Source organism: Pungitius pungitius, chromosome 14 (genome assembly GCF_949316345.1).
Source record: "Pungitius pungitius chromosome 14, fPunPun2.1, whole genome shotgun sequence".
NCBI lineage: Eukaryota > Metazoa > Chordata > Actinopteri > Perciformes > Gasterosteidae > Pungitius > Pungitius pungitius.
In genome coordinates this window covers 11,741,757-11,766,478 of record NC_084913.1, presented here as the reverse complement: position 1 = coordinate 11,766,478, position 24,722 = coordinate 11,741,757, and the positions used below count along the sequence as shown (strand labels likewise).

General features: G+C 43.3%; 1 protein-coding gene across 3 annotated transcripts in view; it reads left to right on the top strand.

The window, feature by feature from the left end:
• sptb (spectrin, beta, erythrocytic) overlaps positions 1-23,499 on the top strand; it is a 36,629-nt gene extending 13,130 nt beyond the window's left edge. For 2 of the 3 annotated variants that reach the window (XM_037485802.2, XM_037485801.2), the window contains 35 exons: positions 331-482; positions 577-750; positions 3,468-3,565; positions 4,569-4,649; positions 4,811-4,926; positions 5,054-5,166; positions 5,259-5,446; positions 6,221-6,338; positions 6,733-6,891; positions 7,396-7,698; positions 7,787-7,937; positions 8,224-9,094; positions 9,257-9,394; positions 9,623-10,382; positions 10,602-10,804; positions 11,814-11,904; positions 12,290-12,436; positions 12,833-13,099; positions 13,552-13,776; positions 14,045-14,134; positions 14,453-14,743; positions 15,045-15,175; positions 15,410-15,614; positions 16,337-16,560; positions 16,755-16,905; positions 17,641-17,885; positions 18,582-18,720; positions 19,061-19,145; positions 19,547-19,743; positions 19,904-19,986; positions 20,495-20,558; positions 20,773-21,029; positions 21,989-22,162; positions 22,505-22,547; positions 22,823-23,499. In XM_037485802.2, coding sequence (XP_037341699.2) covers positions 331-482; positions 577-750; positions 3,468-3,565; positions 4,569-4,649; positions 4,811-4,926; positions 5,054-5,166; positions 5,259-5,446; positions 6,221-6,338; positions 6,733-6,891; positions 7,396-7,698; positions 7,787-7,937; positions 8,224-9,094; positions 9,257-9,394; positions 9,623-10,382; positions 10,602-10,804; positions 11,814-11,904; positions 12,290-12,436; positions 12,833-13,099; positions 13,552-13,776; positions 14,045-14,134; positions 14,453-14,743; positions 15,045-15,175; positions 15,410-15,614; positions 16,337-16,560; positions 16,755-16,905; positions 17,641-17,885; positions 18,582-18,720; positions 19,061-19,145; positions 19,547-19,743; positions 19,904-19,986; positions 20,495-20,558; positions 20,773-21,029; positions 21,989-22,162; positions 22,505-22,547; positions 22,823-23,017 — 6,929 coding nt within the window. In that variant the 3' untranslated portion in view covers positions 23,018-23,499. Of the gene's footprint in view, positions 1-330; positions 483-576; positions 751-1,100; positions 1,797-3,467; positions 3,566-4,568; positions 4,650-4,810; positions 4,927-5,053; positions 5,167-5,258; positions 5,447-6,220; positions 6,339-6,732; positions 6,892-7,395; positions 7,699-7,786; positions 7,938-8,223; positions 9,095-9,256; positions 9,395-9,622; positions 10,383-10,601; positions 10,805-11,813; positions 11,905-12,289; positions 12,437-12,832; positions 13,100-13,551; positions 13,777-14,044; positions 14,135-14,452; positions 14,744-15,044; positions 15,176-15,409; positions 15,615-16,336; positions 16,561-16,754; positions 16,906-17,640; positions 17,886-18,581; positions 18,721-19,060; positions 19,146-19,546; positions 19,744-19,903; positions 19,987-20,494; positions 20,559-20,772; positions 21,030-21,988; positions 22,163-22,504; positions 22,548-22,822 lie in introns of those variants that run through there. The other variant, XM_037485803.2, reaches the window with a different exon arrangement.
• Positions 23,500-24,722: the final 1,223 nt, after the last annotated feature.

Sequence of the window (24,722 nt, the reverse complement as noted above, 5' to 3'; positions counted from 1 at the left end):
ATGGGTGAGTGGGATTAAACGAGCGCAGCTACAGAATCATATTAGATTTTATGTTTCTGCTGCCGCCAAAGCTCACTGGCCAATACAGATAACCGTGTACATCCAGGCTGAGTGCACAGCTTAACCACGCACTGAGGATTCACTTAACCAGTAAGATTTCTCTGTTTCCAGAAAAAAAATCAACTCAAAAGTCCACCATCAATTTAAGAGCCCTTGAGCAGAACTGTTAATCCCCACCAGTTCCAGTGGTGCTGTTCTGTATATGTGGAGTTATTTAATTATTCATGGAGCTCATGTTTTTTTTTCCCTTTAACTTCCTCCTCCCTATAGATGAGCGTGAGGCAGTTCAGAAGAAGACCTTCACTAAATGGGTCAACTCGATCTTGTCCCGGGTCGGCTGTCGCATCTCTGACCTCTACCTGGACCTGCGGGACGGGCGCATGCTCATCAAACTGCTGGAGGTGCTGTCCGGCGAACGACTGGTAAGGAGGCCTCCAACCAAGTCTTACATTTAGTTTCTTTGTTTTTTCTCCTTTTTTACTTATAATTTTCCCTGCCTGTGTTTTCTCTCTTTAGCCAAAACCCACTAAAGGCCGAATGCGTATCCACTGTTTGGAGAATGTTGACAAAGCTCTGCAGTTCCTCAAAGAGCAGAGGGTCCACCTGGAGAACATGGGCTCCCATGACATCGTCGACGGCAACCATCGCCTCATCCTCGGCCTCATCTGGACCATCATCCTTCGCTTCCAGGTGAACTGGCTTAGCTGAACGCACATGTTTTGCTTTGCTTCCTTACTTCTCCTGATTTGGTTCGCTCAACGCCTGAAGATGTGGAAATAACACTTGGATAATGTAGCATGCTTTTAACCACTAAATATTCAGTGCATTGATATTTTTTAAGTTGTGGGGAAAAAAGTCCACTTGTTTATCACTTATTTGCAACCATTAAAACTTTCCCGGCTCCATACTATAATTCTGTTGTAGGCAAAATGTTACCATTATTTCACTTATGTTCCTCATCAGAAGGGGAACATGACATGTTGCTGCAGTAAGGAAAGAAGTTGAAACAGATATAGAGCAATTTATTCATTACAACAAATTATAGATCAGAATGATATAAAGGTACAACACTCAGCTGTTCAAATATAAACATGCACAGAAGTATAAAAAGTCTATTAATCAAATAACAATCAATAACCCTCATTGAGCAAGAAACTGATGCAACATAAATGTAGGTATAAAAATAAAAATGTATTAAGTAATATCTAGGGTTTCAGTTCAATACAACACAATGTTGTCCGGCTTTGTTAGAGCAAAAATATAGAAATTAAAATATTTGTATTTATTAAAACCAACATCATTTTTAACAAAAAAAACCCCAACGACAAAAAAGGATTTATTTGATAGCAACACGCGGGCTGCAGTCAGGGGTCTTTGGAAGGTCACGGTCTCCCGGATCTGCTGCATTGCTTTCACAAGCCAGTTAACCATAACCCTGGCACCGTCAGTAGTCACAGGTGTAGCTACATCAGCTCATGTCCTCTGTGGGCGTGGCTCTCCGACGGGGGCGTGTCTGCAGAAAATGGCTCGTCATCTCCCGTTCAGTGGGGAGGTAATGTGCGGTAAACCGCTGGAGCTTCACGCAGCGACATCCAGCCGTCCGCTGTCATGACGACGACGGCGGCGGCTGCTTCGGACGCGCGGCTTTCGCTTTCTTCCACCCGAGGGGGGTGTAGGGTCCGGCTGAGACGGGCCGGAGAAGGAGCGCAGTCCCGGGGCTCAGTAACAATCAGCATGTCCGTAAAGCAGCTGCGTGCTTCGCCGCAGAGCCGCTTCAATGTTCCGCTCGCGTCCGCGCGGACGGTTTGTAGCGCGTGCGCCGCTCGTGGTGTATTTTTTGTACTGTTCGTGGTGAGGTAGGTTAGCGCAAAAAAAAAAAAACGTGCCTCACCGGAGTGCGATGTTATTCCTCCGTGGTGGGCGTGTCGGGGAGCACGCTGCCTCTACGTCGTGTAACGTAACTTTACACGAGGGTTTCTGTTCGCCATGAACCTGTATGTATGCACATTCATTCTCTCATTCAATTCAATGAGAAACCTTCCACTGGTACTCTACATATATGTATGTGTGTGTTCATGCCAATCAGGAAACCTTGTGTATTGACAGGCTACATGTTTTTTATATATATATATATATATATGCATGTATCTAAAAATATCACCATTACATTTCTGTTGTATCACAGTCCTTGAATAACATGTGAAGTGGGTCGTCTTTGCATCCCGGACCACAGCTCAAATATGAAGGAATATAACTTAGTTATTATGATTATGCTACTATAGACGCTTGTATAAATTAAATAATGTACATCAACATGGTTTTATTTACATTTATTTGTTAAATCATCTGTCTTTGATAGACCAATCTCTGATTAGTCTGATTAGTCTTTACACCTTCCGCTGCAAACACCTCTTCAGACTATACCTTCACTAACAAATTGTACCACTTAAATTGTACTTGGCTCTTATCTATAGCAAGTTGCAAATCAGCTTTTTTTATGAAATTGCACTTTTTTTTCTTTTTTTTTTAGACGTTTTTTTTAGTTTGTACCCTTATGGTTGAAATGCAGTGTAAGTCGCTTTGGATAAAAGCTAAATGACACGTAATGTAATGAACTGATTGGTCTCGTTTGGGTGTGAATGCATGCAGCAAAGAAAGAGTTCTAACTAGCAGACTTGTTATTTTGCTTTATTTCTCCTCAAATGAGACTGCTTCATGTTCCTGAGCCATCATTATCTGCTGGAAGAAGCACATCCAGAACATCAGAACATTTCTATTTGACTTTTTTTATCTTCCTGGAGGGGGCATATATTTATTTTTAATTTGACAGCAGCGTCGATATTTTTAGAAACGTTAGTTCAAACAATATGGCCTCCTGCATTATTCAGCCTTTTCAAACAAAAAGAAAAGGAAATGAATTGACTTGGCCCTGTCTATATTTTCAGTCTTTATAAAGCAAGGAGAACCAAAGCTGGCTAAATTTAGATCTCTCGCAGGGCCTGTCTCTCAGATCACATCACTGCTCTAATTACTAGTCCATTGTGTGGGAAAATAAGAACTTCAATAATTACCATCCCACCTTCTACCAACTGGCTCTTTGGTTTAGATTTTTAGATTTGTGAGAATCCAGTTGTCAATAAAATAGATTTAACACTCGATAATTTTGTTGCGCACAAATTTAAACCTACTCGTATGGCTGTAAGCTAAAATAAATCATTTATTTCAAAGGGGTATTTGTGGCACTTTGCCAACATGTTTCCCTGCTGCAGCATCTTATTAGCGTCATGTTACTATCAGTTACGTTTTTGTTCTGAGCGGTGAATTGTTCTTGTTTGATTGCAAACCTCACAGTCATTAGTTACATTTCATTATTCATCATCCAGCTGTGCTTGTTGGTTTTTAATCAGATCCAGGACATTATTGTGGAAACGGGCCAGGCGGACCAGAAAGAGACGCGCTCTGCCAAGGACGCTCTTCTTCTGTGGTGTCAGATGAAAACGGCAGGGTAAGTGAAATTTGTGAACCTAAGCTGCTGTTAATAACCTTTGGGAATTAGTACGGGAATCAACTCTGCACAGCGGCTAATCTTTTAGTCAAAGATATTCTTTTGTGTCTACTCAGTGCTTGTCTTGCTTTTACTGTTCTTGTTTAAATAATTCATTTGTTACGTAAAGCATATTCAAAGACTTGAAAAGTGTTTTATAAAAAACATTTGTCCACTATTTGTATTATTCATGTTTTAAATGTTTGAAAATGGGTTTGCTAAAAGAACGTTAAAAAAACTTTATTTTTAAAAGTTTTACTTTAAGTTGGGAAGCAGTCTTGATATGAAGATCCAATACAATTAAAACCACAGTCCAGGTGACTTTATTACATTACTGGATTTATTTTATAACAATAATAAATAAATCTTTATCAAGGAATAGTTTTTTTGGAAAATATAATTTCTGGCTTTTTTGCAAACAGTTTGTTGAAAAGATCAACTTGAAGTTAGCTTAGCTTAGTTTATCATAAAGACTAGAAACAATGGCAAACAGTCCAGGGATTACGAAATCCACCCACCAGCACCAATCAGTGTCACCATGTGTCATTTGTAATAAATAATGTTTTATGGGATGTCTCTTGGGCTGATTTTGTTCCCTCGGACAAATCCAAACTAGGTGTTTCCACCTCTCCCTCGGCTGTGGATTAATATTTACCATAATAGCTATGAGAATGATATTGATCTTCACATGTGGCTTTTTGCAAGAAGGCCAAGCAGATGTTCCATCATTTAAAGTGTGTTCAGTTGGAATTTGTCATTTTTTGAATTAATCTAAAAAATGTGTGATCTTTTGAGCAAATCCAAAAATGTCACTGTGTCTGACGCTAGACGTCTCCTGGAGAGAGACGCTTGCTGCACATGTCGAGAAGAAGAACAACGGATCCCAGACATTGATTTAAAACAGGTGCTTCCCAGCAATGTCCCCTATGTTCGTCAATGACGTCCTCTGCTTGTTGTTTTGCAGATATCCCAATGTCAACATCACAAATTTCACTACCAGCTGGAAAGACGGCATGGCCTTCAACGCTCTCATACACAAACACCGGTAAGAAGAGATGAATGGCCAAATCCACTCTCACCAGCTTTGCAATGTAAACACTCATGCGGCCCGTCTGTTCAATGTCCTCATTCTACTTCATCTCTCTCACTGTCTCACTTTCCCCCTTTCCCTCTTTTGCTCTCTCTTTCTCCATCTTTGTCTCTCAGGCCAGACCTGGTGGATTATAACCATCTGAAGAGATCAAACCCGACCCACAACCTCCACAGCGCCTTCAACGTAGCAGAGCAGCAGCTTGGCGTGACCAAGCTGCTGGACCCCGAAGGCGAGTGACCCGACGGAGGCTGTTCCTTCACGTAGAACGAAGTGTTTATGAGCTTTAAGCATGGTGGAAAAAAGATATGGTCTCTGGCTTGGCTGTGACTGACTCCTCTGCCGTTTTTGTTTTGTAGATGTGTTCACAGAGAACCCGGATGAGAAGTCGATCATCACGTACGTCGTGGCATTTTACCACTACTTCTCAAAGATGAAGCAGCTCGCCGTCGAGGGCAAGAGAGTTGGAAAGGTGAGGGCGGAAAGATGACGACACGTGTGACCCAAGCTGTCCAGGTGACATTGTTCCTGCTCCTCTGATCGTGTTTGACCACCTCTCCTCAGGTCCTGGATCACGCCATCGAGACGGAGCAGATGATTGATAAGTACGAGACTCTGGCGTCGGACCTGCTGACGTGGATCGAGCAGACCATCGTCGTGCTGAACAACCGGAAACTCGCCAACTCGCTGAACGGAGTCCAGCAGCAGCTTCAGGCCTTCAACACGTACCGCACGGTAGAGAAGCCGCCCAAGTGAGTGGAGACCAGACGCCGTCCCGTCACATCAAGGCACACTCTGTTCTGCTTCTATTCTTGCTCTCTTTGTGCAGTACTTTGGAATGCAAGGAAAACAATTCAATGAGAAACCTTCCACTGGTACTCTACATATATGTTGTTCCAATAACAAACGACATGAACCATAGAATAGCTACACAAAAAATACACAAGTTTAATAACACTTTTTCAAATGTCTTGTTTCAGTAGTCTCTGAAATTTAGAAAGACCCCCCAAACTACTTTCTCATGTAACGCGCATAATATCATCATTACAAAGAAAATTCTGTGATTATTAATTTAGGTTTTGCAAGAATTCTATGCAGCGTTTTTGTGTTGATGATCTGTTCATTAACACTTTTCTTCCTTCAAGCCAAGTTGAATCCATTTAAAATAAATTAAAACTTTCACTTGAAACCAATTAAAAAAAATTTCTATACATTTTATATATTAACCATTTACAATAATATGTTTTGTAAACATTTTCAATTTGATATATTTTATATTGATTTTGTTTTTCAACCAAAGAAAAGAAAAAAAATGTTAAACCTATTATTAATCAAACATCTATTCACTATTTAAGTGAGCAAAATCGCAGTGGGTGTAGAGAAATGGATAAATGAATAAATATTTTTTCAATAGTATGATTAGATATTAGATAAAAGTTAGGGTGGATGGTTATACCTTAATTTGGGTATCAGAAGATGTAAAAACATAAAGTGAACAGCTCATTGATACTTTTTTTTTGTCTTAGGTTCCAAGAGAAGGGAAACCTTGAAGTGCTGCTTTTCACAATCCAGAGTCGTATGAGGGCCAACAACCAGAGGGTCTACACGCCCAAAGAAGGAGCCCTGGTCGCAGATATTAACAGGGTGAGAAGGATCTTATTTTTGTTCTTTTTGATTCATCCTCATTGGTCCCTTATTTTTACAAAGAAATCCTCAGAATAAATAAAACTAATCAAATTAACTAGGTGATTAAAACAATAAAAAATATAGTTGTAAATATAGATGATTAATCAGTTAGTAGATAGAGGGCAAAGTATTTGATAATAAATTAATCATTCAAGTATTTCACAATGTAAATATATTCAACATTAGCTTATTCACCAAAGGTTTTTAAGAATTGCTGATGCTTTACATCATTTTCACCAGCTCAGAAGCTGACAGTCATATATTTATCTTTATGGATGGATGAGATCAGGAGAATAACTTCTTAACTGGGACCAGGAAGTATCACATGTTCATTCCCCCCCCTCCTGTGCAGGGCTGGGAGCGCCTGGAGAAGGCGGAGCACGATAGGGAGCGGGTCCTGAGAGACGAGTTGATCAGACAGGAGAAGCTGGAACAGATGGCGAGAAGATTTGACAGGAAGGCTGCCATGAGGGAGACCTGGCTCATGGAGAACCAGAGGCTAGTGGCTCAGGTAGAAGATCCACAACAAAACTACATACGCTATATGAAGCTGTTGGCTGACATCTGTTCTGAGGTGTCTCTTAAAATGCATTCACCTCAATCAGGCTACCCCATTAAATTAATTTACAGGTATAGTTTCACAGATCCGCTCTAAATTATTGACAGCAGGGTTTTCTTTCGACTATAACTAATCATCACAAGAATCAGCTCTATGTAAGTTTTTTTAAGGACTGTTTTTCAATGATGTTGTAGACAGAGGTTCAATGAGTTCCCAATGCTACACTGACCTACAGGGGGTGCTAATAAAACCAAAATACATGAATGTAAACATTTCTACTTTTGAAAAATGTCATAATAATTCAGCTTTGTTTCCCTTTAAAATGCAACATAAATATGAGTTAAAATACTTTCAGTGCAATCAAAGTTTTGTTCTTATAGTTGTTGTTATTATTGTTATAATGAGCAGACCATCGTCTAATAATAATAATAATAATAATAACTTCTTCTTGACCAGGATAACTTTGGTTACGACCTGCCAGCAGTGGAGGCAGCGAAGAAGAAGCACGATGCAATTGAGACGGACATCTCTGCGTACGAGGAACGTGTTCAGGTCCTGGTGGACATCTCAAAGGAGCTGGAGTCCGAGCGCTACCACGATGCCAAACGCATCGACGTGCGGAAAGACAACATCCTGCGCCTGTGGGACTACCTGCAGGAGCTGCTGAAGGCTCGCAGGGCGCGTCTGGATAAAAACCTGACCCTGCAGAGGATCTTCCAGGAGATGCTGTACATCATCAGCTGGATGGATGACATGAAGGTTCGCCACGCGAGGCGTTACTCGTCAACCATGCCGTTTGTATTCTAGACACCAAACTGATCAGATTGCTCTTTCCAACCGTCCTCAGGCTCGACTGCTGTCTCCGGACTTTGGCAAACACTTGCTGGAAGTTGAAGATTTGTTACAGAAACACACTTTGTTGGAGAACGACATCGCGCTGCAGGCGGAGAGAGTGCACGGCGCCAGTGCTGCTGCTCTCAAGTTCGCTAACGGAGATAGTAAGTGCTGGGGGTCATCGACATGGATACCAGAGCACGAACTTTGATGTTGAACCAAAAAGGCATCGGATAGTTCAAAAATGTTTTAACCAATGTCCAAATCCTACATTTGTTTGAGAAAGCTAATCGTCAATAAAGTAATTTTATTTACACCGGCATTAAAAGACATTACATTAAGTGCATTGACATTTTAAAGATCTGTTCTATTTAAGAAACTTATGGTCAATATTGGATCAGCAGATATGTTATTACATTTATGTATACTGACTCTTAACTTCTTCCCCAGGCTACAAACCATGTGATCCTCAGGTGATCCGGGACCGGGTGCAGCACCTGGACTTGTGCTACCAGGAGCTTTGTGCCCTGGCGGCCCAGCGGAGAGCTCGCTTGGAACAGTCTCGCCTCTTCTGGAACTTCCTGTGGGAGGTGGCGGAGCTGGAAAGCTGGATTAGAGAGAAAGAGCACCTTTTCTCCTCCCTGGATTATGGCAAGGACCTGACGAGCGTGCTGGTGCTCCAGAGCAAACACAGCGCCTTCGAGGACGAGCTGGGAGCCCGCCGCGCCAACCTGGACCAGGTGCTGGCCGCGGGCGATGAGATGATCCAGGCCAAACACTTTGGCTCCCCAAAGGTTCAAGAGTGCATGGAGGACATCGGCAGGCAATGGCAGCAGCTGGAGGAGCTCGCCGCGTTTCGGAAGCAGAACCTCCAGGACACCCAGAGGTTCTTCCAGTTTCAGGGAGACGCCGATGAATTCAAGGCCTGGCTGCTGGACGCCAAGAGGCAGATGAGCAGCGATGACATGGGCCACGACGAGTACACCACCCATCGGCTCCTGACGAAGCACAAGCACCTGAAGAATGAAACCATCAAGAACGGGGCCACCATCGACGCTCTATCCAAACAGGCCAATGCACTGCCAGAGGAGCTCCAAAACACCCCTGATATCCAGAGACGTCTGAAGGACATCAAGGACCTTTACATGGAGCTCATGTCGCTGGCTGACCTGAGACAGAAGAAGCTCGACGACGCTATGGCCCTGTACACCATCTTCAGTGAGACCGACGCTTGTGAGCTGTGGATGGGTCAGAAGGAGACGTGGCTGGTGGGTCTGGAGGTGCCTGAGAAGCTGGAGGATCTGGAAGTAGTACAGAATAGGTGAGCAGAACCAAATCTGTCATTATGCAATCCTGAATTATTGTTTAGTAATTGTAATTCATATAACATCTGGAAACAATAGTTATATCGGAATATTCCAAAAACACGTATTCATGCGTCATCTTGTTTCTTCATTTTGACAAACTATTTTCTTGTTTTCAGGTTGAGCATTCTGGCTCAAGATATGGCGAATGTTCAGTCGAGAGTTGATGACGTCAATAAAGCTGTGAAACAGCTGGAGGACAGCAGACACCCTCGCACAAAAGAGGTCAAAGAATGTCAGTTGCGACTGAATAAGAGGTGCATATATTTTCTATTTATTTTGAGTTTCATAAAAACAACACATTTCGAACTTGTCAGACGGTGTTTCATCCCAAATAAATGATGCACAAGCTCACATTGTTCTCTTTAGAAAACAAATCTGTAAAAGTTACAATGTTACAATGAAATTCAAAGGGCTCCTTGCCAGATATAAAATGTAACTTAAATTGTAGTGATGGAAGCATTCAATAAATAATTCTCTTTCAGGTGGGAGGCCTTCAAGGCCTTGGTGGAGGACAAGAAGAGGAAAGTGGATTCTGCCGTCAGTCTCAACAACTACAGGCTGGAATGTGACGAGACGGAGACCTGGATCAAAGACAAGACGCGGGTGATCGAGTCCACTCAGGACTTGGGCAACGACCTGGCGGCCGTTATGACCATTCAGAGGAAACTGTTTGGCATGGAGAGAGATTTGGCCGCCATCGAAAACAAGCTAACCTTCCTGAGGAAAGAGGCCGATCAGCTGGCCACGGACCACCCGGAGAATGCAGAGGACATCTTGGCCCGCAGGGGGGAGCTGGAAACGGCCTGGGACGCGCTAAAGAAGACCCTGAAAGACAGGGAGGACTCTTTAGGCGAGGTCAGCAAGTTACAGACCTTCCTCCAAGACATGGATGACTTCCAGTCCTGGCTTTTTAAGACCCAGAAGGCTGTGGCGTCAGAGGAGATGCCTGCCTCTCTGCCAGAGACCGAGGAGCAGCTCAGCCTTCACGACGCAGTGCGGGAAGACATAGCCAACCGCGAGGAGGACTATCACCGCGTGAGGGACACCGGGGCCCAGGTCACCCGGGGTCAGGAGGATGACCCCCAGTACCAGCAGCTGGAGCAGAGGCTCAAGGGGCTGGACCGGGGTTGGGTCGAACTGCAGAAGATGTGGGACAGCCGCAAGGACCTTCTGGACCAGGGTCTGGGCTTCCAGCAGTTCATGAGGGACGGCAAAGCCGTAGAGGCCATCCTCAACAACCAGGTACTGTGAACCCTGTGTGTGTGGAGACATAGGATTACGGCTGGAACAGGCCACAGGGTTGGTCTTAGCTTTTTGGGGATTCTACAGGTATTTAAAACACGTGGTAGGAGGAGGAATGCAGAATATGTGTTATGGAGGAATGCGGCATTGTCTGTTTCCATGATGGCGGTTGGGTCTTGGTTGGGTGTTGACCGTTTCTTTACTTGGCTTCGTTTGCAGGAGTACACCTTGGCCCACATAGACGAGCCCGACACCTTGGCCGGGGCAGAGAAAGCCTTGAAGAAGCACGAAGACTTTGTGAGCACAATGGAGGCCAACGAGGACAAGATTGACGGCGCGCTGCGGGGAGGACAGCGCCTGGTGGACGCCAGCAACCTGTACTCCGGGAAAGTGCACGACAAAATGGGCTCAATCAGAGACAGGTCTGTTATGGTTTTTAGACAATATGATTTCAATAACTGTCACTCGCGTTAGTGAACAAGTTGGAAATGACGACATTTGAGTTCATATGAGAAACTTTCACATCATTTCAACCGCATTTGACCTCGATCGTGAACAGACTACGACTTAGTCTTTGTTGATTGTTTCTTTTTTTCCCAAAATTGCAGTAGTTTTTCGAACTGACAAGACAAGAACGTCAGAGGAAATGTGAATATATAAATAGTAAAAAGTTCCGAAGTTCCACTCGAATCGATGGTCTTATTATGAGTAAGAAATCAACTTTGCAAAAAAACACATTAATCAAGCAACTTATTCCTAATTACACTGAAGAATAAGAGCAACTCTCAAGTAATCACATTTCTGCTTTGGCAGCAGGGAGCATTTCTTATTCAATTCATCATTATACTGTTCTATTTTTGTATTCTATTTATGTGTTTTAATGTTTCTGTCTATTTCTCTTACCTGTACGTTTCTCTTACCCACAAAAGCTCTAAAAAAATTTTTAAATAAAATTCTCCAGCAGAAATCTACACGTGGAATTAACTGCTGTCTAATATATTCATAGTTGGCTCATACTTAATTTGAGAACTGCTACTAGACAAGACCAGAACTTGAACTGAAATCGACTTTTGTTATCACATTATCCTGTTTGATAACAGTTGAAACTGTTTGTTTCAACGAGATAAGCAGTGAAACATCTCTTTTATCGTTGTATTATTTTTAACAACAAGAAGCAGTAGAGAGCGCATGGGAGCGTGTCCCATTAACTCCCACAATCCAGCTCAGAAGACAGGCGCCTGCTATAATGGATATTGATCTTAAAGTGAAAGAGATTCTGTTTTTGGCTACTGTGTCAGGTATTTTCCTCTGTGGGTGAAGAGCTCATAATGATTCCTCACCCTCCCTCGCTCAGCGTTGCATCCTGTCTAATTCAAAGGTGGAGTAGGACAAGTTGTGTTTTTAATGCATTTTCTTGTGTTTGACCTTCAGAAATAACAAGAACAAGAGACGAGCCCGCGAGGTGTCCGAAAAACTCAACGACAACCGCGACCTGCAGCACTTCTTGCAGAACACTCAGGATGTGAGTTCACTGTTAGTTTACTGTTCATGTAATCGCTGGGCAGCATCAAGTAGTCCATTCATTATTATTCCTTCATTACAGTGGTGATTATTGTAGTCAATTTGTGGAACACACTGCATGGATGAGACTTTTAATAGACTGCATTGATATCTTTCTTATTGGGGATCGGGGTCCCATTTGGCTAATTGGTAAATGTTCTGTCTGGAAAAGATAAAGAAATAAATCCTCCTCAAAGAAAGTCACCTCTGCACAAATTAAAGATGCTGACGTTTCCATGACTTTCCCAAGTTTGAGAAACTGCCCATGCTTAAATCTTCAGTGTTGATTGGAATCTTTTTTTGTTGTGGCTAACCTCTGATACTCACTCTTCCTCTCTTTGCCTCAGCTCACTGTGTGGATCAACGAGAAGATGCTGACAGCTCAAGACACGTCGTACGACGAGGCCAGGAACCTCCACAGCAAATGGCTGAAGCATCAGGCCTTCATGGCTGAGCTGGTGTCCAACAAAGACTGGCTGAACAAAGTAGACCAGGTGGGTCATTCTGAGCCCCACAATGTGACCATTGAAAGCTGTTCTTTGCCGAACATGATAGAAAACTAAATATCTTTTGGTTCGGATCAGCGACGAACGAACGGTCAATAATAGGCACCCCTGGTTTAGATCATCTTTGGCTGTGTGAAATTAAATCAGGCATTTTGAAATATATATTTTTTTAAAAAGCTGATCATTTGATATTACAAAAAATTGATAGTTTTAATACAAAACCAATTTATTTTCTGACATAATATATATGAAGGATTATTAGCTTAGATGACTCAGATGATGCACTTGTGAATATTAAAAACATTTTATTTCTCCATCATAATTTTTTTTCCCTGTCAGGAGCATTTTGGAAACATCATCTTCTCTGTGTTTTTGTGGCTGCAGGAAGGCCAGGAGCTCATGGAGTCCAAGCCCGAGTTTGAGCCCATCGTCACAGAGCGTCTCACCAAACTCCACGAGCTGTGGGACAAGCTGGAGTCCACGACCCAGGAGAAAGCCCGGCTGCTGTTTGATGCCAACCGCTCTGAGCTGTATGACCAGAGCCTGACTGATATGAGGAAGTGGCTCGGCGGGCTGCAGCAGCAGCTGCAGAGCGGCGATCAGGACGTCAATGACCTGACTAAAGCCAACATCCTGCTGAAGAAGCATCAGGTCTGTCTCTTTGGCATTTACAGCACTTACAATAAAGACTTGAGTTTTGTATGCATATTGTTTCTGCAGAGTGCATCCTAAAACCTGTGTAGTTAAATCTCACCATAGGAGGAAATTCATTCAAGTTTTATCTTTAGCTTTTGTGCTTTTTTGGATTTGGAGCGCCTTTGATGGATAAGTATTTGTGTTTAGAGTCAAATCTTAACATTTAAAAACATTTAACATCACACACCTTGTAAACTATATAACTACATGTAATGTAATATAAAAGTTTGTGCGTTAGTAAAAGTTTCCCAAAATCGTAAGCAGTGGCTAAGCTCAGCTTCATACATCAACTACAACACAAACTGACATTAGGTTTGTTTCCTACTACACATCTTTCTACCGCATCCTGATTAGGCTCTTAACAGCCTCTCTTCTCTTTTTCTGTAACCGTATCTTCCCCGGGCCAGATGACAGAGAACCAGGTACGTGACCGGGCTCGGGAGCTGGAGGAGCTGCAGGAAGCCGTGAGGAAGCACAGCGGAGGCCGGGAGGACCAGGCCGACATCGAGGCCGAGCAGCAGGCCCTGCAGAGGGACTTCCAGCAGCTCCTGACACCACTGGCCCAGCGCAAGGGCAAGCTGGAGGCCGCCAAGGCTGTCCATCAGTTCTACAGAGACCTGGCCGACGAGCTCGTAAGCGTGGACCCGATTTCAGAGCAAAATGAATGTGCTGGAAGCCTCTCACAAAGTGATTTATAGCACACAATTTGAAGAAAGGAGCAGGATTCATGTTGGCTGTCAAGCAACAGAAGAAAAGATTCTGGGAAATTTTGAGGCTTTTTGCTGTTTGAGATTCACTAAAAGCCGGTCTTAACAATTCTGAGATCTCAAACCAAAACTTTTTTATTTCCGTTGGAATCCTCTTTTTATTTTTCTTCTCCTTCCCCTCTGTCCCTCCCAGCTCTGGATTGAGGAGAGGATGCCCCAGGCAATGTCACAAGAGAACGGCCACAATCTTCAAACTGTGCAAATGCTGCTGAAGAAGAACCAGGTGAGGAGTTTGTCTTGAGGAACTAGGGGTGTGCATTCTTACTTTATAACATTATTTTCTTGATCAATCGCCTCTAAATATCCCCAATATACTGAAATAAATACCCCAGTTCCTGCGACTTCTTAAATGTCCTAATTTATTCGTTTATTACAACCCAAAGAGATACAGTTTATCTACGTCAAATAAAGTCACAAAATCCTTTCAGCTTTGGTCTGAAGAAAACAAAAGTTTGTTTGAATAAACCTTCTGTATGATTGAGCACCATCATTTGATCATCGGTATGTCTTTGCACTCACCGTCCCCTCTTATGCACACCAGACGCTGCAGAGGGAGATCGAGGGCCACCAGCCCCGCGTCGACGAGGTGCTGGAGCGAGGGGGGAGGATGGCGTCCGCCGCTGGCGCGGAGGGACGGCCGGAGGCGGAGCGAATCGCGGAGCAGCTGAAGGAGCTGGAGGAGGCGTGGGTCCGGCTGCAGGGCGAGGTGGCCCAGCGCAGGGGGCGGCTGAGCGGAAGCAGTTTGGCCCAGCATTACTACAATGACGCGGACGAGGCCGAAGCCTGGATAGGGGAGCAGGAGCTCTACATGATCGCAGAGGAGAAGGCCAAGGTAAGGAGCGGAGGAACTCGCAGCCTCATTAAACCCAAACCGATCTTATCATCTAAATCAAAGACAATCATGTTGTGCAAATAACGAGTGGCACTGAATGCATTAACATGATTACATGGTTAGCATTTTCTTCAATTAAGTATAAGTAGCACGCTCTATTGAGAGCTTATTTGAAGTATTTTGTTTTGTTCTAATGTGCAGTCTCTCTCTCTCTCTCTCTCTCTCTCTCTCACACACACACATAATTCAATTCCTGTTATTCCTTTTTCTGCCTCCTCCACCTCTTCTTCCCTCTCTCCAGGACGAGCAGAGTGCAATGCTGATGCTGAAGCGCCACATGACTCTTAAGCAAGCCGCGGATGACTATTCAGACTCTATTCAGAGTCTGGCTGACCGCGCCCAAAAGATGTTTGCTGAAGACCATCCTGATGGGTTTGTGCTCGGACAATTTGATGGAAACACAAAAAAAAGAATAGCACTCGGAATATTAATTCACTCATGTTGTCTCAGCCAGTTGTGGTTTAGGGTGATAAAGAGAGACGAGCGTGTAAAGTGTGATAATTCCTGTTTCTAATCACACGCCTCATCTTGAGCAAACCCAAATCCAATCCTCCATCCTCCCTGCGTCTCACTTCCTTTAATCTCCTCTCTCTCCTTTGTGTGCAGCGAGGAGATCATCAGGCGACAGAGCCAGGTGGATAAGCAGTACGTGGGACTGAAGGAACTTGCGGAGGACCGCAGGAAGAAGCTGGACCACACCTACCACCACTTCCTGCTGAGCCGGGAAGTGGAAGAACTGGAACACTGGATCGCAGAGAGAGACATGGTGGCCTCCTCTCAGGAGATGGGCCAGGACCTGGACCATGTGACGGTATTACTCACACAAAAACATGCACCCACGCGCAATCATACTTCTATGATAATATACTAATATGGCCCCAAAATCTAATTATTCTGAGCAATAGAGGTAAGAAAGTTCATGTTTCACCAAGTGCATCATTTCATTATTTCAAGAATATAGTGAAAGTGCAGCCGTTTCTCTTTCAAACATTGGAAGAGGGATGCTTCATTAACAGGCTTTTATCTATCTAACACTTTAATTGTGTTTCTCATAATACCTATTTATTGTGTGCATCAGTCTGAGATGGTTTTGATGTGTATACTTTCCTCATCCTCGGCTTTGTAAAACACTTTGACTTGCACCAATCTGTATAGTAGGTGCTATGCTATTAAAGGCTGATTAATTGATGTCGTATAGATGGTTAGATACGCATTCTGCTGCACATAAGTCCCTTATTTTGAGGCCTTTTAGATGAGACAGTTTCCTACCAGATTATCTACATTAAAGATAATGGGAAAAGGTGGTAAATGATAAAAATGTAACATGAACAAAAACAGAAATTATACCTTTTTTATTTACAGATATCACATGATTTCTTGGGTATTTAAGTCTCTCACTGCCATTTGTGCTACGATTTAGCATAGTGTCCTACCAGTTTAAGCACTAAATGCACATGCAACTTACATACAAAAAAATTGACAAAAGATTGTTAATTCTTTTAATCACATCCGTATTTTACCTTTTACCTTCAGCTTCTGAGGGACAAGTTCCGAGAGTTTGCGCGGGAGACGGGGATGGTGGGACAGGAGCGAGTGGACCTGGTCAACGAGGCGATAGACGAGCTGATCGAAGCGGGCCACACGGAGGCAGCCAACATGGCCGAGTGGAAGGACACCATCAACGAGAGCTGGGCTGATCTGCTGGAGCTCATCGACACTCGAGCTCAGCTCCTCACTACGTCTTACGAGTTGCTCAAGTAAGCAAACCATCTTGTCTGGATTAATGCCACTAAGATTTCATCTAATCAAACCAGAAAATAAACATCTGGTCAGAAAAGCATTTTCAATTTGAACATTACAAATTGAATTGATTAGATGAAGTAGGGCAATACATGTGGTGATGACACACGCACAGCCAAAGAGACTGAGAGATGTAACCCTTCCTCTAAAGGTACTTTGACGATGGGAAGGAGCTGATCGCTCAGATCCACGAAAAGCAGAAAGAGCTGCCCGATGACGTGGGAGAGGACTTCAGCAAAGCCGAGTCCTTCCACAGAATGCACGCCGCCTTTGAGAGAGACATCAGCGCTTTAGGCAAACAGGTACGAACTCAGGGGATCCGCCCCTTTCAGCTGAGGGAACACAGCAGGCAGGCAGCGGCCCGCAGGCAAACCTTGATGATTCATTTCTAGAGGGAGGAGAGAGTGCTGCAATGTTTGGGCAACTGTGAACAATTTGCAATTAACGGTGGCCCTTTGGGGGGATTTTTAAATTTCTTTCAGCCCCTTAATCCTGTTACTTTGGGATAAAAAAAATTGATAAATTAAAAGAATAAAAAAATTAATACATTCATTTGAATAGCACTTAAGCAGGTACCCAAAGGCAGTTTGCATGTTAAAAATAGAAACACTAAAAGCAATAACAATACAAAGCAAATAAGTGAGATTATAACGGTAAAATTATTTATTGACCATGAGTAAAAAATACTTTGTAACAGACAGTAACCAGTGACCCTCAGCTCTTTCCTTTAAATATCTTTGAGTATCACTTGTGTAATATTAGAGCACAATCACCACCTAAAAAAAGGTTGTCACAACACAACAATTCTCCTCATATGTACACGTCTCATGGTCGGATTTCAGTGAGCGCAGATAAAAGCTCCAGCAGACCAATGTAAAGACTTCTAGGGTCAAAATCGGCTCCTACATCTCTGCACAGGGCCGGTTAAAACATCCGTGTAAAGTAACAGTGTGAAAAACACAGTTTGGAATGGAAAAGAGACTTTAGTTATTTAGATATATTACTTTAATAATTTGACTTAATTTTCCTTCCACCAGGTTCAACACTTCCAGGACACGGCTTCACGGCTTCACGCCCAATATGCAGGGGGACAAGCGGATGCCATCCAGAGTAAAGAACAGGAGGTGGTGGAAGCCTGGAAGGGCCTGCTCGACGCCTGCGACGGCCGCCGGGCGCAGCTGGTGGACACGGCGGAGAAGTTCCGCTTTTTCACCACGGTGCGAGACCTGATGGCCTGGATGGAAAGCATCATCCAGCAGATAGAGACTCAGGAAAAACCCAGGTGAGCACACCTCAGATTCAGTCCATTTCAACTTCTACTAATTTCACAGAGGGATGTCCCTGATAAATGAACCAGAGATGAAAAACAAACCCTAAAACCCTTTGAGTATTTCATTGAGGCAGAGAGGAGGTCTTTAGCGTATGAAACATTTATTAATAATGCTTTAAATGTATATTAATTAATTATTTCATTTTGATGTTATACAAATGGAAATAGAAAAGTCCTCAACATAGTTGAGTTAGATTAAGAGCGAGCTTTTACAGGGAGCATCAATGTATGTATATATAGACTCACCTAAAGGATTATTAGGAACACATGTTCATTTTTTCATTAATTAATGTCATTAATGCAATTATCTAATCAACCAATCACATGGCAGTTGCTTCAATGCATTTAGGAGTGTGGTCCTGGTCAAGACAATCTCCTGAACTATCCATATACTTTTTTTTTGATGCTAGGTGGAAACAAGAAAAATGTCCAATTGTCAACGTGTATTTCTGCTCAAGGTCGTTAGGTATATAGGTTTATTATCTCTCCATGTGACCGTCTACCTCACAGACTTCCTAAACATCTACAGCATATCTCTATACTCAAGGACACTGTGAACTTGGTTGTGAATGTTGCAGTTCAAGTCCCTACCAACAGAGGTAGATGAGCTTCACAAGTTGCCTCTTACCACATCCTTCTCTGCCTCAGGGACGTCTCATCTGTGGAGCTTCTGCAGAAGTACCACCAGGGGATCCGCTCGGAGATCGAGGCCAGGGGGGCGAAATTCACTGACTGCATCGACCTCGGCAAAACCCTGCTGACACGCAAGCACCGAGACTCTGCTGAGGTAGGAGCAGAGAGGGCTTCTCTTCTTCCTCACACGCCTTTCATTAGATCGAATTACTTTCCTGGGAGTTTTTGTTCTTGTCTGCCATAATGAAACCAATTGGATTGCCACGAAAGAAAAAATTTCACTCATCTATCCCTCATCAGGGAGACCGTAAAGAAAATACTAATTAGAAATGGAAAAGCCAAAATCATTTAAATGAGCAATTGACCCCGGCCTGGATTTAACGTGAGGATAATTGCTCCACAATACTAATTCCTAGAGGATAATAACCAGTCTTGGCGCCGAGTTGCTGAATACTGCCGATATGTAACTGCGACTGAATGACTGCTTGTGTCAGATCAAAGAGAAGCTGGTGCAGCTGATCGAGAAAAGGAAGGAGATGATGTTCAAGTGGGACGACAGATGGGACTGGCTCAGACTCTGTGAGTAAAACCCCACTAACCTCCAACCTAAAGGCAGTCTAAACGAGCCAGACTATGGCTAAGCTGTTACTAACTTCTGCACAGAGCACACTGGCTTTATTTCATCAGCACCTTTTGTTTCTGTCCAACACAAAAACTAAGACAATGTATAATAGTGTTTCTGCACAATTAAATCATGAAACGTGATTCTTTCACTTCAATTTCATTTCATGCTTAAATGTTGTAAAAGTGCCTCACTGAGTCATACCCTGTTATAATTGAGCTGCACAGACTTAAGTCCATAGAAAATAGTGCTTTTACGGGATGTAAACCACATGGAAAGCTTATTGTAATATTTCAAAAAATGTTCTCAATATTTGCAAATAGTTGTAAAAGGTAAAACCACCTTCTCGCCCCCCCAGTGCTGGAGGTGTGCCAGTTTGCGCGGGACGCCTCTGTGGCCGAGGCGTGGCTGATCGCTCAGGAGCCCTACGTGTCCAGCAGGGACCTGGGACGCACGGTGGACGAGGTGGAGAAACTCCTCAAGAGGCACGAGGCCTTCGAGAAATCCACCGCCACATGGGAGGAGCGCTTCTCGGCGCTGGAGCGCCTCACCACGGTGTGGACAGAAACAAACATGAATCATTTTAGACACGGGAAAATGTTTATACATTACGGTCGAATGAGACCCATCAGATCTGCAGGTTTACACCACAACTCGCAGTAATACGTCATGTGTAATGTTTCTGAATCTATGAATAATGGATGCTGTGTTGCAGCTGGAGCTGCTGGAGCTGAGGAATCAGCAACAGGAGATGGAGCAGTTCCTTAAAGAAGAGCAGCGCTCCGATAAGGACAGCAGGTACACACGCTGCCACACGCATGTACCTCGTTACGTACATCCGCCTTCTCAAAGTTTGGATGAATGAGTGTAATTGAGGTCCAACAATTGTAGGGCTTATTCATGGCCGTTTGCCACATGACATTTAATCAATTTGTGACATATATACTATGATGGAGGCTTTTTGTACATCCTTTACAGACTATTTTGACATGTTATACAAATGATAGTGGCTCCGTCATACATAGCTTTTTTCCTTAAATAAATTAAATCATTGAAAACTGCATTTTCATCTAATTAGATGTTTAGTTTGATGACCTGAAACCTGAATTGTGATGAATAAGCCAAAAAAAATTAAAACCAGGAAGGGGGCAATGCATTTTCACCTCACTTTGTGTATATATTTATATATATTAAAACGTACCGATCCATGCCTCTAAGAATACAGTCTCCTTCTCAACGAAACTCAGTTCTCCACCCGCTCCTAAAAGTATCTCATGTAGACCCCCTGCTGCTCTCTTTCCTCCAGGAGGGAAGACACAGGTTTTGTAGAAGAATCTTCACAGCTCTGCACTATTGAGGAACAGACTATAGTAAGTAACCCTGTTTCAGCATGCTGAAGTTTTTCTATGCTTTCTTCTACTAAAGCCTGCATTTAAAAGAGCTCCTTTACTTCCTCTAAAACAAACCTAATTTGATTCTGGCAAAAACCTCATAATAATAATAAGTGGATGCAAGTGTCTCCTCCCCCCTACAAACCGTGCAGGTTGGGTTCTCACTATCCTGCCCCTGTCTCCTCTCTTCCAGTCTGGCTCTGGAGCCGTGGAGCCCAGCTCAGGTCTGCTGGAGGAGGCCGCCGGTGACTCCACGGTGCCCTTAGGATCCCAAATGAGAGAGAGCGGCTCCCTGGAGCTGGAACCCTCCGTCTCAGTGGCGACGCCAACAGAACTAGAGCGGGCTGCCACAATGCCCGCTGACACCCCCAGAGCCCAGGCCGTGCTGCAGGAGGGCGTGCTCGGCCGCAAGCATGACGTGGAAGGGTCAGGGAAGAAGGCCTCCAACAGGTAGATACACCGCATTGCTGCTGTTCCCCATTCACCTCGTGACAAACTGTTTGGAAGGATAGAAACATCTAATAACACACTAATACCATACCGTACGTACCATGAATCCATCATAGCAACTGTCCAGTCTGCATTCATTTTTCTTCATTTGTTATTGAAATGACACTCAAATCATGTCAACCTAAATAGCAAAACATTGAGCAAAAAATAAACAAAATGCAAAGTTAATTTTCTTTGGGATGAATTTAACCACTCAAGCAAGTCTTACTTTGATGTTGTAAAGACATGAAGCAGAACCAATGGCTGCTGTTCCCACCCGGCTCAAGGCTGGAACAGAAAAGGAGGCTTGTTGAGGTTAGCTCCAATCAGATGGGCTGGTGAGGGAGGAGATCCAGCTCCTCCCACCAGGAACCCATCACTCGGCCAGCATGGTGTGCGTCACATACAACAGTACGAGAAGCTGAAACCAACACGTGCATTTGTACGGTCCCTCTTTTAGCCGCCATGCGTTGGGAGAAAGGAGAGTTTGTAATAGTTACATTTGTCAACACACTAGAGAACTTTGTGAAAAACTGACATTTTTGTAACTTCAAGCAGCTAATTAAAGACAGTAGATAGATATGCATTAAAAACTCCTTCAGTTCAGCATTTTTGTCAACAAATTTTTAATGTAAAAATTCCATTACTAAAATCCATTTAATTAACAGCGGGGATTCTTCCACCCTGACTGCTGTCTTACAGGGGATCAGACTGAGTGCAGCTATTTACAAATGTTACAGAGCAGTGAGCTGCTCCAAACTCATGACCAATTAGCAGAATCAAGTCTTAATGGAGTGGGGAATGTTGTTGTGGCTCTCTTAATTGGAATTGAATTATGTTCATTCTTTCATTATTGCCATAAATTAGCCTCCTGAAATGATCCAATACTCCAGCCCTCCATTTCTTCCCCTTCCTCCCAGGTCCTGGAACAACTTGTACTGCGTGCTGAAGCCCGGTCAGCTGTCGGCTTATAAGGACGCCAAGAGTTTTGGCCACGGGGTGACGTTCCACGGCGAGGACCCTTTGTCCCTCAGCAACGCCACCTGGGAGTTCCTCACCAACTACAAGAAGAAGAAGCACGTCTCCAAACTACGGTGAGCACCTGAATCCATCCATCGGATTCAAGGAATAGTTCAACTTTTGGGAACTGTGCTCGTTCACTTTCTTGCAAAGAATATGATGAGGTAAAACGTGCACTTTGCTAAGAAAGTCTTTATTTTATTATATGGATTAAACAGTTGAGCCTTAATGACATTGCTGACCTTTTTGTCAGAGCCACAGAAGCAGCTTCCCTAATTGCTTTGCCAATAGTTCCTAAAAGAGACCTAATCTTTATGTATAAAAGAATGAGCCTTAATGCATAGATTACTGAAACGGTGCGTAAACGAGTGTATTCTTTGTTTGTTTTTGACTTGCTTTCCTTTTCCTTTCCCCAGTCTCAGAGACGGCAGCGAATATTTGTTCCAGTTTAAAGACGAGGTGAGTTTTTGACCGTCGACAGATCAACGAGCTTTCCGCATCTCACATACATGCATAATGTTTGACCGTACTGTAAAGGCCTAGAGGCAACAGTTCATACGTAAAGTGCGTTTCAGACTGTCTACAGATGTCCAAGTCACCTGGGAGGGATTATTTAAGTCTTGAAGCGCTGTTTTGAGGTTAAAATGATTCACAGCAAGGTCATCATGACGCATACTTACGCTAAATGCTGAAACCACATCCACTTTTTAATTGAGTGTGTGTTTTAATTTCAGGAGGAGCTCCAGCGCTGGAGCCAGGCCATGGAGAAGGCCGTCCAGCCCCTGGCGGCGGAGGAGGCGGCCTCGGGGTCCAAAACCCACAGTCTTCCTCCCCCACCCTCCTCCTCTTCCTCAACTGCACTCCCTGAGCTCAGCTCTGCCAAGAAGGACAAGGAGAAGAAGTTCAGCCGCTTCGCCAAAAAGAAGTGAAGGCCATCTGAAGTGGGGAGGGGGAGGCCTTGGCAACCTGGAAAGAGAAAGTAGTATTTGTGTACAATGAAAGACAAATTTTTAACCACTAGATTTTTTACATTATTATGCAAGAGTAAACATACATTTATTCATCACTTGTTTGCCTGTATTTAAGCCGGTGTGTCATTGAACAGATTTTTCTTTGTGTTGTTTTTAACAAATTTAAAACAATTAAATTAAAGCACACGAATGCTCCTTTCACACTCAACCAAAGAATGTTTGTAAAACTTTTTCTTTCTCTTGCTATATTTGCTTTGCTTTAGTATGGCATGCTTTGATACAGCCATGTACAACACGAAGGCCTGTAATGAAACTGGGGTGACACAAGAGTACTGAGGAGTACTTGTATTAATCTGCCTTATACAATGGTTGTGAACTGTAATACTGTTTGAATTGGGAACGCTTAATGCTACTCATAAAACCAGAGTGAGTTGAACAGACTTTCAAAAGCTTTGTAAATGCGATGTAAAGACTTGGTGGAAAGCAGCAGTGCCATAAAGCTGCTCTCACACACACACATGCAAACTAAATGCTCTATGCACTGAAGAGTTTCAATTGGTCCCTGATGGAATATGACCACCACAACCAGTTTAGACTACTGATCTAAATGATGTCGTATTCTTAACTGAACTGTGGCGGTAGTTATTTCTGTGAACTTTAAATATATTCAACACTTGTGTGCTAAATTTTATATCTATTCATTAAAATATATACACAAATGCATGATGTTTTACATTAGTTCGATATGGTGCTATTGTGATATTCCTGAACCCTCATTGAAGGCCAAACTTGCCCTGCCTTACTCGTCTTCAGCTTTTAGAGACGCACGTAAGAAATGTTATTCTTTTAGCAGATATCGGTGGGGTGTTTCTTAAGGTAAAAGAGGTCTCGTTGTAGGAAGCTCGACTTGAAGCCCAGCAAACTCAAAGCGAAACAACTAGGGCCGGGACTCGATTAAAAATATTAATGTAATTAATTAATCGAAATTAACGCGCTAAAGTCCCGGCCCTAGAAACAACCCTTTGATACCAAACGCCTCAAATCAGAACCAACCACAAATGATTGGCTCTTTCTATGAAACCGCCTCCAAAGTCCAGGATGACCTCGGGGTCACTGCTTTTCAATACCACGCGACCTGGACCGCTCTCTATCTAAAGATCACGCGGGAGCTGCAGAGCTGCAGAGCATCTTTCACATGGATGTAAAAGGAGGAAATGTGGTACCTTTCAACAATAGAGCCATTATAGAATAATACCTTCTTACCACTATGTAGTATGCGGCGATGCATTTATAGACGTTGATTTGTCACATTCACTCACCCTCTGCCGTCTTGCCTTGTACAGTAGGGGTCGTCCCTCGCCTACGAGCCAACTCAAGTGACCTCATAGATATGATTGAAGTTAGAAGAAAGATGGACTGTTCAGCCCAGGAGGAAACTAGGCTCCGTCTAGAAAAGGGAGAGAAAATGGCATTACATGTATAATCTGTGTATATAATCAGATTTTTGCTCTCTGGAGAAGGTCAGAATAACATCAAATTACAGTAATCAAACCTTAATCCAAAAAGCACCTTTAAATGGAACTTGCATTACCTTTATTCAGTCTTTTTACAGGTCACAGTCTACGGTGACTCAGATGCAGACACTTCCCACTCAGTCACCTTT